Source organism: Montipora foliosa, chromosome 3 (assembly GCF_036669935.1).
Source record: "Montipora foliosa isolate CH-2021 chromosome 3, ASM3666993v2, whole genome shotgun sequence".
NCBI classification, from domain to species: domain Eukaryota; kingdom Metazoa; phylum Cnidaria; class Anthozoa; order Scleractinia; family Acroporidae; genus Montipora; species Montipora foliosa.
This window is the reverse complement of record NC_090871.1, coordinates 44,974,078-44,990,729: the sequence shown is the minus strand read 5'-3', so window position 1 is coordinate 44,990,729 and position 16,652 is coordinate 44,974,078. Positions and strand designations below refer to the sequence as shown.

General features: G+C 39.3%; 2 protein-coding genes across 2 annotated transcripts in view; both read left to right on the top strand.

The window, feature by feature from the left end:
- Window positions 1-5,609: 5,609 nt before the first annotated feature.
- LOC137994895 (QRFP-like peptide receptor) lies at window positions 5,610-7,029 on the top strand. The gene has a single exon (XM_068840475.1). It carries the CDS (start codon window positions 5,858-5,860, stop codon window positions 6,836-6,838), a length of 981 nt encoding a protein of 326 aa, XP_068696576.1. The 5' UTR covers window positions 5,610-5,857; the 3' UTR covers window positions 6,839-7,029.
- A 4,773-nt stretch (window positions 7,030-11,802) lies between these two features.
- The window catches only part of LOC137997478 (uncharacterized), an 8,474-nt gene continuing 3,624 nt past the window's right edge, over window positions 11,803-16,652 (top strand). Inside the window, exons 1-5 of the mRNA XM_068843502.1 lie at window positions 11,803-12,096; window positions 13,370-13,518; window positions 15,034-15,116; window positions 15,243-15,267; window positions 16,363-16,444. Of these exons, the coding sequence (XP_068699603.1) occupies window positions 11,920-12,096; window positions 13,370-13,518; window positions 15,034-15,116; window positions 15,243-15,267; window positions 16,363-16,444 (516 nt within the window). The 5' untranslated portion in view covers window positions 11,803-11,919. The remainder of the gene's footprint in view (window positions 12,097-13,369; window positions 13,519-15,033; window positions 15,117-15,242; window positions 15,268-16,362; window positions 16,445-16,652) is intronic.

Genomic DNA, 16,652 nt, shown 5'->3' with positions numbered 1-16,652 from the left:
AGTCAAAAGCATAGACCGAAATCGGTTTCAATATAATCACCTTTATAACGACCAACATATATTTCTACAGATACATCTACATGTTGCAGAACTCGGCAAAGTCCCTTTTTGACTTATGGCTGTTTCTGCTTAGGTGTCCTCATACACCATAAGCCATTTTACACTGCCAAGCAGGCCACTTCTGCTGAGGAGAACAGGGCAGCCACAACACCGGGGACTTCATCCCCTACTCTTCTCGAATAGAGTGCGGATTTTTTTTCTTCCCACAGGGAACTAATGAACATATAAAATATATATTTTACAAGGGGCCTACTCTTTACATTCCTTATCCGAGAGCACTTGAAAGTCTAACCACTTGCAGATGAAATTACAAAGCTTAAAGACAGCACTTTCTCCTCAGTTATCAGTTTAAAATCCTGAGTGTTGATCTGGCTGGGGCTAGAACCCGCGAAAACTGTCAGCATCCTACATGAACGTGTCTTTTTGTAAAAGATATCATGATTACGAAACATAAGAAAGACAAATTATGATTATGAACTGCGAAGGACCATCACAGTAAAATTAAATGACAGTTCCTAGCTGTCATATATAAAACGCAAAAGTAACGTGATCCTGGTAATATATCGCCGAGAATAATTATTTGTGGATCCCGTCACCATTTTTTTGAAAGATGAACACAGAAATTCAGCGTACGACTTTGCCTCTAAACTACGTGGAACAAGCTGAGGCAGGTGGGTCGTCCTACCTGCTGACCAAAGTCAGCTGGGGCTAGAACCCGCGAAAACTGTCAGCATCCTACATGAACGTGTCTTGTTTGTAAAAGATATCATGATTACGAAACATAAGAAAGACAAATATTATGAACTGCGAAGGACCATCACAGTAACTTAAATGACAGTTCCTAGCTGTCATCTAGAAGGCGCAAAAGTAACGTGATCCTGGTAATATTGGAATATCGCCAAGAATAATTATTTGTGGATCCCCTCGCCATTTTTTTGAAAGGTGAACACAGAAATTCAGCGTACGACTTTGCCTCTAAACTACGTGGAACAAGCTGAGGCAGGTGGGTAGATCTCGTCCTACCTGCTGACCAGAGTCAGAGACAAATTGATCTCGTCCGAACTGTTAAGAAAATTCAAAATAAAGGTATAAATGTAAAATAGTTTCGAAGAGACAAAATCAAGCGTTTGATAGCAAATTGGAATCTTACGCCTCCGCGGGAAAATCCCAACTAGGAAAACAATAGCCGACAAGTGGCGCTTACTCTGGCTGATTTTAAGTTCATAGGATACTTACTAACTTGAAGCGTCTCCCTTAAAGTAATACAACTGGATAAAACGTACAGTAAAAGTACTCGTTTCTGGGTCATCAACAAAAGCTATAAGACCTAGTTACTCTTCGCCATCCTGTTATTTTACATTCACTTAACATTCTCAGCTCAAAGGGCCGGCATTTTAGATCAGCACTAATCTGTGCCAACAAAATAGGAGGTTCGCGACTCATGGCTTTCTACTTTTCTGCACACATTTATTACAGAAACGGACCTTCACTATGACAGCGTGTATTTTGGAAGTGGCAAAAGCTTATTCTTTCACAGGCGGCCCAGACTCGGAGAGTAAACAATTATAAGGATTATTATGGGAATCTCGATAACAAACTGAAAAAGATATTTACACGCAAAAGTTCTCAATAAAAAAGCCGTATTTTATTTTCGTGGTGACTTTCTCGCTTCTTCTGTGGTTATTTGCTTGACTGAATACGATTTAAGCGACTTCTCAACTTCCCGGGTTGTCACTCGCAGCCAAAAAGGAAAGGCTGGAAAGTAATTTCTAGCTTATCTCTCATCTCCCCGATAAAATCACACTTCCCCGGCATCAGTCACGCTCAAACTCCAGCGATGGCCACACGGATAAATTCTCTTTGACCAAGTTTCAATGTCCAGCAAATATTCATTGCTGAGAAACAGCGATAAATATTAGAATATTGAAAATCCTTCGAAGATCGCTTGCAACGAATTTGGACACGGCTGGTCAACCGTCTACTTGAGCCTCGATAGCCGTCTCCAAATTCTTTATAAGCGAGGCTCAGAGGGTTTTCAATATTTGAATATTTATCGTTGTTTCTCAGCAATGGATATTTGCTGGACCTTGAAACTAGGTCAAAGAGAAGTAAATTTATCCGTGTGGCCATCGCCGGAGTTTGAGCGTGACTGATGCCGGAGAAATGTGATTTTATGAGGCCTTCCAAGGGTTTTTGGCGACAAGCGAAATCGCTCCAAAATTGCAAAAAATGTAGCGACAATCTTGTTCTAGAACGCCGAACGCCGACAGAACCTGACGGGAAAAAATCGATCATTTGCGACAGCGACAATTCATTTTTAATTTCGCCAAAGCGACAAATTTCCACTTTGTTACTTCTACAGCGAAATGACCGGCCAAGCCAGCATGACTCTAAATCTCCTCTGACTCGTCAATCATAAAATCTGAAGTGAGAAGACAGAGCTTGTTCTTCAGAAATAATGACTCAATACTTGTTTGAAGCCATTTCCTTTAACAAATTCCCTTTCTTCTCGAAGGCAACTACCTATGGATAATCGTTCGGCCGAATCTGGTCTTCGGTGATGCTGCAACGATGAACGATTTCCACGATCGGATGGCATTTAACGCAGATAGCTTCAAACGCTCGTACTTCTTTTCCTTCAATGTGGTGTCACTTAACAACCTCGTTCCCAGGCTCTGGGAGGAAAAGAGAGAGAGCCTGGGTTCGTCGCTTAAATCTAGAATTTCCATTCCATGATTTAAAGTGCCCCTGTGACCAAAAAATCAATTCATATTTTTCTTTAAATTTCAAAACTATGTTAACAAAACACTAAGTGACCCACGTTTTAAGCCTTGATTTCAAAAAGACACCCCTTCATTTTAACTGTAATTTTCCTATTTAATGGTCCGCCATTACTAACACTATGTTCTTGAGAGAGCTGGATCGAGGAGAAAATGACGTCAAAGGCTCACTCGTTTAAGAATGCAATACGTGTGTACGCCGCAGAATTAATATGCAGCACGGGGGTTATAGGCTTTCAGACTTTTAAACTCACGCTTTGCATCTATAATAAGCTGTGTTCACACGCTGAAATTTTAAGCTAGTGAGCTTCTGACGTCACTTTTCCGTGGATCCAACCGTCTGAGGTCCAATCGGTCAGTTTTGAACGTGAGTAATGGCGGACCGTGAAATCCAAAACTTACACTCAAAGTAAACGGCCTTTGGATAAAAATCAAAGCTCACAATTTTGCCAGTCAGGTGTTAAGCAAACACACTTTCAAAATCTGAAGGAAAAAAGGAAGTGGTTTTTTGATCACGGGGGCACTTTAACGCGTCGTGGAAAAGATCGATTTGGCTTGGTCCGCTATTTTGAAAAAAAAAATCGAGATTGCGCAGAACGACCAGAAGTCCGTGAATCGCGGACTGTTAGCTACTGTTGAATTGGAACCAGCCAGAGCTCTCGATCTGCGGCGCTGGCCAAAAGGATCGCAGCTCTGGGAACGAGAATGCTCCCCCACGAGCCGGAATTTACGTAGACCAATCACAACGGACTTCCAGATTCTGGAAGTGCACTTTAGACCCTGACAAAATTGCAAGAAGATAGGCTTCGTGTATTGGGACTTAAATTCTTATCAAAAAGAAACTGGAGCATATAAATTTCATGCTTTGGCTTAAATGTTTGCCGCCCTTCACAGATTGAGTACGGTAGAATTCGTATGGTTGAAACATTTTGTTCCCGTGCGATTCAAACCTATTTGTGGTGTTCGCTTGGGCTTGATATCATATTTACATTTCTTTCCGCGCTGTTTCGTTTGAATAACCCCATTTTTTGTAGTCCTTCGATTAAACTGATTTAAGGTTTGCTTTATCTTTCAAATCGAAGAAACACTGAGTACGAACGATCGGTCGTAACACAAAAACATTAAATGAATTGTTAGAGACGATCATCGCCGAAAACAGCGTGAAAATTTCAAGGTTAAGCGTAATGGATTTTTTTCAAGCTTTCTGTTCGCTACTATCCTAGTGGTGTTAATTGCGCTTGAAGGTAATGGTTCTCGTGCAGTTCAAATAAACCCGCAGTACTTTAATATTTGTATTCGTATTTATATATTTCCACGGCGCCTTCATGCAATTTTACCAGTAGATGAAACGACACCATACCCTTACTAAGCACTCACATTTTGACTCGCGAGACTGCAAATGCATAACCCACCGAGGAAACAAAATTAATGCTTCTGAGGGAGAAGAAGTTGACGCATTGACACTCCCAGGGGAGATCTACACAGCACCTATCGGTTCGTAAGTAACCCCGCACGCGATTTCCAGATGACAGTTTCTTAGCAAAGAGAAAGGAATGTGTGGCTCGTTTCAGCAGACGTCCCTGGCGCAGGAACGCGTGATGAATCCTTAAGAGAGTCTGCGTGGGAGGCTATCTAGCCATTGGAGTCATTAGAAACTAAAGTGGTTGATCTTCTATTAAAAACAAGGAAGTTTTTAGGGGCGCTTACTCTTTTAATAACGTTGTTGTCAAATTACTCGTTATTTTTGGCGCGACATTTCAGCGTTAATTTATGATTTCACATGTGAATACGATGTTGCCATGGCAACTTTTTCTACAGTGGCAAAATGGCGTCTTATGAACGTAATTTGTCCAATCAAATGGTCTACAAGTGAAATTAGGGAATAATTTCTCCCGCGTTTTGTCCAAAATCAAATAATTTCCCGAGCCCTTTATTATATACTTTCACTCGTCACCATTTGATTATCGACACAAATTAAACAAAATTACAGGACGCAAAAATGAAGCACGTTTAGGAAACATTTGTATTGCAGCGAAAAAGCGACAGCGACAATTATCTCTAGCCAAACAGGCGACAGGTGGACTGGAAAATGAGCGACAAAGTGACATCAGAACCCCCCTTATTTATCAGCGAGATGTGAGGTAAACAAGAAATTACTTTCCAGCTTTTCCTTTATTTAGGTACGAGTGACAACCCGGGAATTTGAGAAGTCGCTTAAATCGCATTCAATTAGGCAAATAACCACAGAAAAAGCAAGAAAGTCACCACGAAAATAAAGTATGGCTTTTTTTTGAGAACTTTTGCACGTAAATATCTTTTTCAGTTTGTTATCGAGATTCCCATAAAAATCCTTATAAACTTTTACCCTCCGATTCTCGGCTGCCTGTGATTCTTTTAGCTTAAAGAAGTCACCCCAGCCTCAAAATCAGTAATCAGAAATTTTATTGAACTGAACTTTATTGTTGAACTTTATTGAAATGATGGTTAGCAAGACACTATTAATCATCTCAAGAGGTCAGACACAAGGAAATTTTAATAAAACAAGGTAAGTAGACATTACCCAAGGCTTTCCTTCTCTTTTCATTTTGTGTAAATGAATTACCATCTTTCCCTTCGATAATTTTTACCGTTTCGTCAGTGTTATCAAGACACATGACAAGGGCAAAACTAATTTATTTGCACCTGTACACTCCTCGCTGTTATAATTAAGCTACGTTCCAATAAAACGTCTTGTCCCTCACAGTCATGCAACAACAAAACTAGCTACTAATGCGGTTGTGATCCCAACTTTGACGTTATCAGCACGATGCATGATAATATAAGAAGAAGCTGACACACCTCATAACCGCCTTTAATTCACCGCAACATCGAGTTATGGGCGGAACTTTGTCACCAATTTCCCTCAGCATGACAAGTCAAAAGCCAAGATGACATTTCACTTTTATCATAAATAAAACAACGCCTTCATGTGGAAAAACGAGAAGGTTCAGACGTTTGATGAGAACAACTGAGAACAAATGCCAGTGAACATGACTACAACAATAAACGGATCCGCGAACTGCTACTTCGAGTGGTATCCCACAGTGACTGCGTCCAAGATTGGAGCAACGCTCGCTTACTGCCTTATATTAGTTGTTTCGCTGCTCGGAAATTCCTGTATAGGAATAATTGTTTACAAAACGAAAACTTTAAGGAAACCAATCAACATTCTCATAGTCAATATGGCCATGTCTGACCTGTTTGTTCCGCTTATCTTCATTCCCATGGAAATTACAGAGTTGTATGGATACTCCTGGTTTGTCAGTGGTGTCCTCGGCAATGGCTTGTGTAAGCTAATTCCATTTTTATTTGACGTCTCCTACACTGTGTCCGTCCAGAGCCTGATTCTGATAGCAGTGGGTAGATTTGGAGCTGTGGTGTGTCCTCTCCGTTCCCCATTGATCACTTCAAAACAGTGTCCTTTTTTTATTATCGCCTCATGGATCGTAGCGATGGTAGTACAAATGCCATTACTGCTTGGCTATAACCTTCAGGAAAACGGAGGAGAAGAATTCTGTGTTTTAAAGTGGGAAAAAGCCTTTGGACAATCCGCATCATCTGCTGACATTTTTCTTGTCTATCAAAGTGTTTTTTTGTTCACTCCATTCATTTTTTTAATCTTAATATACTCCATCATTCTTATTAAGCTCAAGTCACAAATGCTTCCAGGCGACCAATCGACTGATGCTAAAATAAAACGCAGGCAACAAAACAAAAACGTGTTGAAGTTGGCCATAGCTATCGTGTTGGGGTTATTTTTTTGTAAATTGCCCTTCGCTATTATAGCTCTTATGTATCTCTATGGCACATTTCCATGTGGATTCTCCCCATACTTGTTTTCTTCCTGGATGGTTTTAATCTCATATTGCGGCGTCAATCCTTGCATCTGTTTCGCGTTTTGCAGAAACTACCGTGAAGGCCTAAAGAGACTTCTGAAGTGTTCTTCTGATGCATCGTAAACTCAGCCTTACCCGTAGTCAATCGCATTTCAGAAACACTAATGTATTTTTTCTTTTAAAGAAACAATCAATAAGCAAAAAGACTGAGTGGATGGTTCGCTAGAGATGATTTCCCATGCTAAATAAAGGAAAAATGCTGAAAAAACCCAATAGCGAAAATATTTTAGTTTACTGAATCCTGTCTGTTGTGCAAGTAAAGTATATAATCAATCTTTTTTTTTAAGGTAACTAGTTGCAAATTTACGTAGTTTCGTTGAGACATTGCTTCTAATTACATGCTAAGAATGCAGTTGACCCTGAATTAACTTTAACTAAAATAGAGCAAACAAAACTGAAAAAGAGGACTGATTTTGTTGCAACTTAGGACCCTTGCTTTTCAATATTCGTCCGCAAGTGGTTTTTGCGTTTGTATTATGGATTGCGAGAAACGTTTCGTTTTCAGTTTTTCTTTGCCGTTAGTTTAAAAAATGACGGAAAACCCCGGGGATAACTCGAAAACTGTGGGATATGAAATTTAAATCAAAGACAAACAAGCTTGTTTTGTGTATTTGACGATTAAAGCCCTGGTCAAACGGACTCGCAACAAGTCGCAAGTAGCCACAAGTTGAACCTGCGTAGAGACTTGCGTTGGGTGGCCAAACGGACTCGCAAGTTCCCTCGAAAGTACACGCAAGTCGCAAAAAACAAACTTTTTTTTTGTGTGTGTGATTGGTCAATCAACTTGCTTTGACTTGGGTTGGGTGGTCAAACGGTGAAAAACTTGCGTCGACTTGCGGGAAAATTTGATCTCGACCAAAGTGAGCGCAAGTCATCGCAAGTCAACGCAAGTGCACGCAAGGCCTGGCCAAACGGAGTCGCAAGTAGACGCAAGTTGTGAACTTGCGTCTACTTGCAAGTCCGTTTGACCAGGGCTTAACATTTATTCGCCGAAGGCGAGTTGAATATCGGTGAATAAAAACCGAGACGAAGAGTCAAGGTTTTTATTCACCGATATTCACCGAGCAATGAGGTTAGTAATTGTTTTATAGTATATTTGTTGTGGTTTAATTTGATTTTTGGTTTAAATTTTCTCAAACCAGTTTGTTTTTTTTTTCAAACCAGTTCAATTATTGAAGTAGGGTGCAAGGATGACGCAGTGGTGAGAACACTCGCCTCGAGGACACGGCCTGCGGCCATTTTGAAAAAAAAAACGCTTTGCTAATTATCTCGTAATCACCTTAAGTACCACCAATCAGCGCAGAGAATTCTCATTAATCGCCTACGTAATTATACTAATGCTATATCCAATAACTATTTAAATTACAAATATATTTAGCTTTTGGAAAACCAAAATTCCAGCTTCTTATCACACTTTATTGATTCGACTATCTCGAGTGTCTAAAACCTCCCGAACGAGCTCAAGGTAGTAGCGAGAGTCAGCGCTTCAAAATGGACGCGATTTTATATAGCTCTCGGTTTTCTTGTGAGAAATCTTCTGAAACAAAGGCAAAGTAAGTACTTCGACTAAAAGGAAACATGACATGAATATGCATTAAAACATTGTGTGGACGCCAAAGGCATGTGAAGTGTGGGGATATAGAAGAGGTGTATATAATAAAGATTATCGTTTGAGGAAACTAATTATTAATGATTTGAACATTTGTGGGGAAAAATCAGAGACTGAATGGGAGTATTATAGTTATTATTAGTGTGATTATTATTCATTTATTTTTTAGAGAAAAGAATAAAAAAATAAATTCAATATAGGATGACTATTATTGCGGGACTACGGAGTCCATTAAGTGCGATTAAATTCATCTATTAATTTCAAATCTCCTACGAAGTTTTTGGCTAACCCTAGGCCTAAAACTCAACTTTAGGCCTAGTCAGGCCTGGGTTTTGCCAAATTGAGGGTTTTGGATTACTTTCTTCGTTTTCGAGTCTTAGGGTCTAAGGGGGTCTTAGGGCCGATTTACACGATACGATTTTGTCGCATGCGACAAGCTCACGACAGGCCTACGAAATGACTTACGATTGTCACAGCGTTTTAAAACATGTTTTAAAATGCTACGACATTTTTTCTGACGTACACAAGAATCGTAAATCATGTCGTGGGCCTGTCGTAAGCCGTTGTTGCATGCGACAAAGTCGTACCGTGTAAATCGGCCCTAAGGGATCTTTATTTTCAACCCAGGTAGGTAGGGGTCAGCGGCCTTCCGCAAAAAGTCGAGAAAAAAGTCGAGCAAAAAGTCAGGAAAAAAGTCAAAACGCAGGTAAAACTTCGAAGGAGATTTGAAATGAAAAGAGCAATTTTATGGCACTTAATGGGCTCCGTATGAGGGACAGATTTTGTACACACAGCTTCAGCGTTTTAACTTCTTTATTCTGGCATGGAACTTCAGCACTGCCGTTGCCGGCAGCCAACTGTCTCTCAAGCTACTAAGAACTGACGTTTAATTAAATATGCTCTTGCTGAGCTGTGATTGGTTAATTAATACATTTCCTTTGAAGAATAAAGGACCATGAGGTGACAGCCTGGGTGTATGATTACGTGCCCCGGACGTGGCACCTAAACTAATCTTATAAGTGAACGTCCCAAAAACTTACAAGGTTCTCCTGAGTAAAGTACTTTCGAGAGTAAGCTTTTGGTGCCAAATACAGCTATGGCTGGTCAAATAACTTGAAAAGTTGCACAAACGTGATCCTAACACTCACAGCAACAAAGGCGGAAAAGCTTGTGGTAAATACTAGCGGTAGATACTTCAGCCTAGCAAAATTCGAGTTAAGTGAATTGTTGGATGAAGTGATAGCAACGGAAATATAAAAATATCTGCGGTACGCAGTTTAGCAGATATTTGTTTTCCGCACGTTTCGTTAAGAATCTGTTCGTGCATTCCAGCACAATTCATGTCCCCGATGAATTGATGGTACTCGTATTTGCATACGAGCTATTTGATATAAATAGGGTGTTCATTGTAGTGGTTCTTCCTTCAGGTCGAACGCTAAGAACGACAACTTCACTTAATTTTTTGTCTTTGCTCATCTTTTATTTTCTGCTACTTATTTGCTTTTTATTTATAGTTTTAAAAGTGTTCAATTTACAGCTGCTAATAGTTAGTGATAATAGGCCTATACCCCTTTTTTACCGATAGGTTCATTTTACGATATCACGATATCAAAGGCTGCAATGTATAATGGCAATATCTCGACGGCTTCTTATTGATTTCGTTTTTTAGTGTGGAGAATATGGCCGGCTCAGCGTAAGCTGCAAGTCTAGGGATAGCGCCCAGTCGTGTAAGAGGTTGTGCCGCTACCAAGGATAAAAGATCTCTTGTTGGAAGGCCCAGGGCAAGCCATCCTATACAACACGAGGCAGTCTGTTTTTGTTGGCTGCCCAGCGTTTAGAATTTTAGCATTACGGCTCAAGTTTATCTGAATTATTTATTCCTGTTTTCCATATTTTCTTGCATTGTGCATCACCACGTTACTCACTTAGAATAAGCTAATTGGCCGATTTTGTAGAGGGAAGGAATCTCTGTTGCCATTTGTTGCTATGGCATGTTCGCGCGCTTTGTTGTTACTAATTATCTATGCAAAAGCCATTTAGGCAATGTAAGCCATTTAGGCGATGTTAATAACTTGGTTCCCGCTTTCGCTGCTCTCTCGCAAATTACGCGCTTGTGTCCATAATTTTAGCCAACTTTGGCCTCTTTATGTGTGTGCTTTGTAATAGCCCGCGCAATTGAGGGCGGTGTGGATCCATTTACTCACACGAGGTGTGTTCTTGTTTTAGTGTTTTACAGATGTATTCAGTAAAGGGATCTGGTCCGACGACAGGGAATTGGAGGATCCTGAAATGGTTGTTCTAGTCAAAGAGCTGAAAAGCCTTCCGAAGTCCTCAAAGGCGTTGAAAAGGACGCCCACGAAAGGAATCTCTGCTACTACTACTACTACTATTCAACAGTGGACTCCACTCAAGAGAAGAAAAAAACAATCGATGGTTTTCACAGTGACGTCATCAAATTCATACATCAAAATCGCAAGGTCTTCTAAATTTTTATCTAAAGGAGGTTGAAGATGACCTAGAAATGATTTTTTTTTCAAGTTTCTAGTTCCGTGACGTCATTGTCACCTTGCGTGATACCATAATACAGAGCCGTTGGGTTCAAATAAAATGTCTATCCCTATGAATCTCAGCAGTTTGAGCCTTTCAAGTTCATTAGGAGATGTGTTCATACACATGTATATTATCTCATGAGCGAAAAGTAAGATTTTTCATCGTAAAGTGAACTCCAGATGTTGTCGTTGATTTCCCGGCTGCCATGTTGGTAACCACATGGCGTCACCAAACAAAACTCAATAAAATTAGTTGCGTGGAACGGGAGAGGACAAAACGCGGAGCCCTACTCCATGGAGTACCCAAATGGAGTACCCTAAAAATACTATTTCGAATGAGTACTGTTGATGCACGTGTAAGCAGCATCTGAAATAGTAAGCACTATTTCAGATGCTGCTTGCACGTTCATCAACAGTACTCATTCGAAATAGTATTTTTAGGGTACTCCATTTGGGTACTCCATAGAATACTCCATGGAGTAGGGCTCCGCGTTTTGTCCTCTCCCGCGTGGAAAACCTCGACAAATCACTCAGAAACGATGTACTGCGCAGACCTGAGAACTGGAGAGGAGGCTAAAAGAAATGCTTCCTACAACATCCTAAATTCTTGACGATTTCGAATTAAATTTATCTTTTGTTGCGCGACAGTGTAAACTATCTATGAAATGATAAACAGAGCATGCTCTGATCTTATACCGCGCATCTTAATTCCTCCATTTTCCTTAAAGAGCTGTTAATATTATGTTTTTCTTAAATTTGTTTTGTAAACATTGTCTGTTTTGTAAACATTGTTTTCCTAATCCTATTTTTTTCAAATGTGTTCATAGGGAAAGAAAAAATCCTACAAATTAGCAAGCAAACGGCAAGTTTTCCTTGTCACGCGTCACGCAAAGCTGATTATACTTGAAGTCAAGGTAAACAACATGGCGGTCGGTAGTCGTTAAGAAGCGTAAAACATAGTTTGAAGTGGACTTCTAACTTTCATTATGCCGAAGAAAACGGGCAAGAAGAAAGCGAAGAAAAAATCCAGCAAGACCAATCAAGACAATGTGGCGTCAGTGCAGTTTGGAAGCATTCCTAACCGAACGATGGTTCAGCAAATGGCTTCAGAAAGTTTGAGTGTCGCAGGCGGTAGCCGGGGCGGTCATTCTTCGAGAGAAAGGGTAAGACTCATAAGCAAAAAAGACAAATTACGACATGTCGTAAATCAATGATTTTGCATTCATCAAACTGTTTCAAAAGTAGAATTAGAGCCACAAGGATGACGTTCACTTCCTGGGACCCTACAGATAGAGTTTTAGATAGGGCTGGCAGGAAATTGGAAGTGGAGTGTGCATTTATTACATGAGATGTATTATGTGTATGTATATGTATGTAACAGCTATTGTCCGCTCCTTACCGGTACTTTTCAGGGCCATTGATACACACAGCAGAACAGGTAAAAACTTTAAGAATCAAGTAACAAACAATTGGCTATTTACAAGCTGTTACAAGTGCAGCCAGTCAAGGACAGTCATAAGTAAGATTTCGGTTGCTTATTAGAAATCCTGACCAGTTTAGACAAACTTCGTGGCTAGTGGCTTATAAACATCAGGTCCCTGTTGGTGGAAGATGGATGATTATATCCTTTGGAAAGAGAATTTATCCAGTGGAAAGCAATAATTAAATTTTAATTTTATTACTTAATCCAACATACCATAGATGAGTGGTCAGACTCCTGTGAGTGGAGACTCCTGAATTCTACCAGAAAATTAACATAAGAATAAAAGAGGACTATGAAAGACAGCGTGAAAAGTGCCACAACAGATAGACAACCAACAAGTAAATTATTACATGAACTATAGACTCTTTCAGTTAGATTGTATTGTATCTACTATGTTATACCCATGTCGGTGTAAAAAGGCATTCATATGGATAGCAATTAATTTTATATCCAACAGATCCCTTAACTTATTTTGATAGTACAGTCCAAACCCTATTAAATGGTTACCCATGGGAAAATGGATAGTGGCCGCTTAATAGAGGTAAAAACAATAGAAAAGCCCTCATCAAGACTTTGATTACTGGCCAGCTAATAGGGGTGGCCTTTTAATAGGTGGCTGCTTAATAGAGGTTTGACATTACATGTATATCTTCTGGATAGTGCAGTTGATTAAGCACTATTCACCTCTCAAACAAGGAAAAAGGCATCTGCACTGTATTGGTGAAATATAGACAGTCTGCGATAGCCTTAAGTAAGATAAGGTAAATATTTTGGATGTTTTACATGGCAAAGGGTTGCAAAATGCAGTGGCATAATATACATGTATTGCAGTGTAACTTTTGCCTAATGGAACTGTAGCCCTAAATTTGGGATTTTCTGCGAAATATGTAGAATTCCATGAAGTATCCTGTTTTTTTATTTATTTATTTATTTATTTATTTATTTGTGTGCAGCTGTCACAAGCCTTATTTGATGCAGAAATGCAAAACAAGAGGAAGTTCATGAAAGGAAAAGTCACATCAAGAGCATATGAGCAACTTACACCACAGGAAATTAGAGATCTAAAGCTGGTGTTTGATGTTTTTGACACAGACAAGAGTGGGTTAGTGTCCTTTACTGTCACTAAAATGAATGGAGATTTTAGAACATAAATTAACGCTTTCAATCTTGAGAATGAGATTTATTGGTTATTTTTACTCTGTTTCACTCCAGATGAATGAACTCATCAATGAGGCCGCTTCAAGGATGAATCGGTCAAAAGGCTGTTGCCTATTGTCAACTGTTACTTCTCTGTGTTTTGGTCATTTATAAATTTTCATAAAATCAATGCCAAGTTTCAAGTAATAAACAATACACAACCTACAGTGTATGAAATCAATTTCTATTGTTGACTACTGTATGTAATTACAGAACACTGAATAGGATCTTGGGAAATTGAAGAAGTGTGTGTTGAATCGGAGTTTGTTTATTTTTAAAACAATTTTAGCTTCTCTGAAACACTGTTACCAGTAATTGGATGACTATCACTGACCAGTAATATGCAAAATTTAAACTCATTACCTTGTTTGCCTTCATTTTTTTGCATACTATTCCTTACAGAAGTTGGATGCTGATACGCTGTAATTTCTTGAGACTTGGCAGGAATTGAACATGATAGTAACTGCGAAAAAAAAAGTTTTACTAGAGTTAATTTGGAGTGCAGGGATGGCACAGTGGTGAGAGCTCCGGTTTTCCCTGATCTGCTCAAAGACCAACCTGACAAACCTATGAATTTATAATAGTTATAACAATACAAGAGGACAACAAAGTCCCTGCAAACGTCACCTTGTGAATCTGATCTCTGAATTGGCTGCCTTACTTCTCCACTTCTTTGCAGATATTGCAGTTCCTCATGTTAATTACCCCTTGTCAACTTTTCAATCCAGTCATCAGCTGCAAAACCTTCTGGCAACTCTGAAATAGTATTGATCACTTACCCCCTGGAATACTAATTTTTAGTCTGTCACAAGATTACTTTTCAAAATGAAAATATGTATACAATGTATGTTATTCACCGGCCTTGGTCAGTCCATATAGGGAAATTCTGTGCTCCCTATACGGACCGAGGCCGGTGAATAACCTGACATGTTTATTTTAATTTTTTCTAAAAAGATGTGCTGGCTGGGAAACATTGCTTAAGGCTGGCCTGTGATGCTTATTATCAAAAGAGAAATATGAGGCAATACTACAATGATCGGTTGATTCTGTTCACAATATTAATGTTTTATCAATTTTTAAAGTAGCACTGTTTACTTTTAAAAACATTTAACAGGCTTCAACAAACTTATTTTTGGTCCTAACACTGACACATCACCCAAGCTCATGCAACCTCTAGTGAGGGTTAGGATTCTGCCCAGGTTGGCAGGCAAGGTAGAAAACTCTCTCCCACTCCCAGAGCCATTTGGATTGCAGAATTGCGCTCGCTCACTGAATGAGAAAAAAATGATGTGATTGTTATGTTGTTGACGGGGTGAAGCCAGAAGAAACAATGGAAGCAGAGCCTTGTCTCAGATTGGCTATTCACATCAAAAGCTCAAGACACTAATCACCAATCACCATTCTTTGTGTGTTTAATTAGGTCAATCGATGCAAGGGAGCTCAGGAAGGCAATGAGAGCTCTAGGATTTAAGATTTCAAGAGAATCTATCGAAGAAATGATAGGTGAGCACTGATTTGTGATTGTAGTACCGGTAGTCATACCCAGACAAATAGATTGAATTTCCAGTGTGGATACTTCCTGCCTTTCTTGTCATATTATAAGCTGTGATTCTTTTCCCTCTTTTTCAGCTGATCTTGATGCTGACAAATCTGGGTACGTATTTGAAATCAATGTCATTCCTATTTTCCTGACATATCGATGACCAATTACCTTTATGTACAATAAAAGCTTTTTTTGACTGGAATGTTAACAATATGATGTCATTGAGTAAGCCCCTTCTCTCCATGACATCAGGCCGGTTACTACACTCAGAGAAGTCGTCTGCTTTTCCCCCTAAATTGAAGTAATAATGAAGACAGATTCTTTCAAACCTAAAATGAAAATTCATTTTGGCAATGACAACAGTCAGTTACTTTGCCCAAACCAGCTGCCAAATTCAAGTTACATGAATTGTATGTTGCAACCCCAGTATTCTCATATACCGCGTCCCAGTTGTGACTCTTCTTTAGTTTGGCTAAAGCAGGTTTCATAGGCATATTGTCACAAGGCATTGTTTTATCAATACTGGGGCTAGTTTTTTACTGCTATTTTTTGCCTATCTACAGATTTTTTTTATAGCCTACATTTGATCAGGATACGTTTTAAATGGTTAGAGCCTATTTCCTTAGGATGTCTTGAAAACAAAGACCCCTCAAAGACCGTAAGACTCAAAAACAAAGAAACTAACCCTCAATTTGGCTAACCCTGGGCCTAAAAACCAACTTTAGGCCTAGTTAGGCCTGGGTTTTGCCAAATTGAGGGTTTTGGATTACTTTCTTCGTTTTCGAGTCTTAGGGTCTTAGGGGGTCTTAGGGGGTCTTTGTTTTCAAGACACTTGTTTCCCCACTATCAAACAATGACCTCTTTCGTGTGAAGTTTTTAAAAAGAAAGCATCACATTTTGATCTTACAACTACCGGTATATCAGTGTCCTTGTCACAAAGCACACGCACACACAGCATTCAGTGGGTGGTAAGATACATGTAATGTGTACCCCATGTGTTCTTAGAATTTCCATTGATAATTTATATAGTTTACAATGATTTGATTGGGACTGGTCTTCATACAGGTGACTGTTTATTTCAAGCCTCATTGGGTTTTAACAGAACAACCTATAAGGGTTGAACCGTTATGGGTTTCTGGTTTTAATTGACACACATGTACAAACGAGTATCATTGAATCATGAATGACATTTTACTAATTTTCAAGGTCGATCGAGTTTGACGAGTTCTTAGAGTTTGTGATTGCCAGGCAAGGTGATGGAAGGGATGTCCATAATGAAATTCTTCAGGTATACATGATTAGATCGTTTTTAGTCATGGCATATAAATGGGACAAATAAATTCGATCTAAAGCAATAAACAAGAGGCTACGAGTAGCCTACACGATTTCCTTTAAAATTCACAGTATTTCAAGGATTTTGTGTTACAATGTCTTGGTCAATATCCATTTCAGTTTTCCATTTCGTTTTCACATCCAGCAACGTCCACACAACTAGT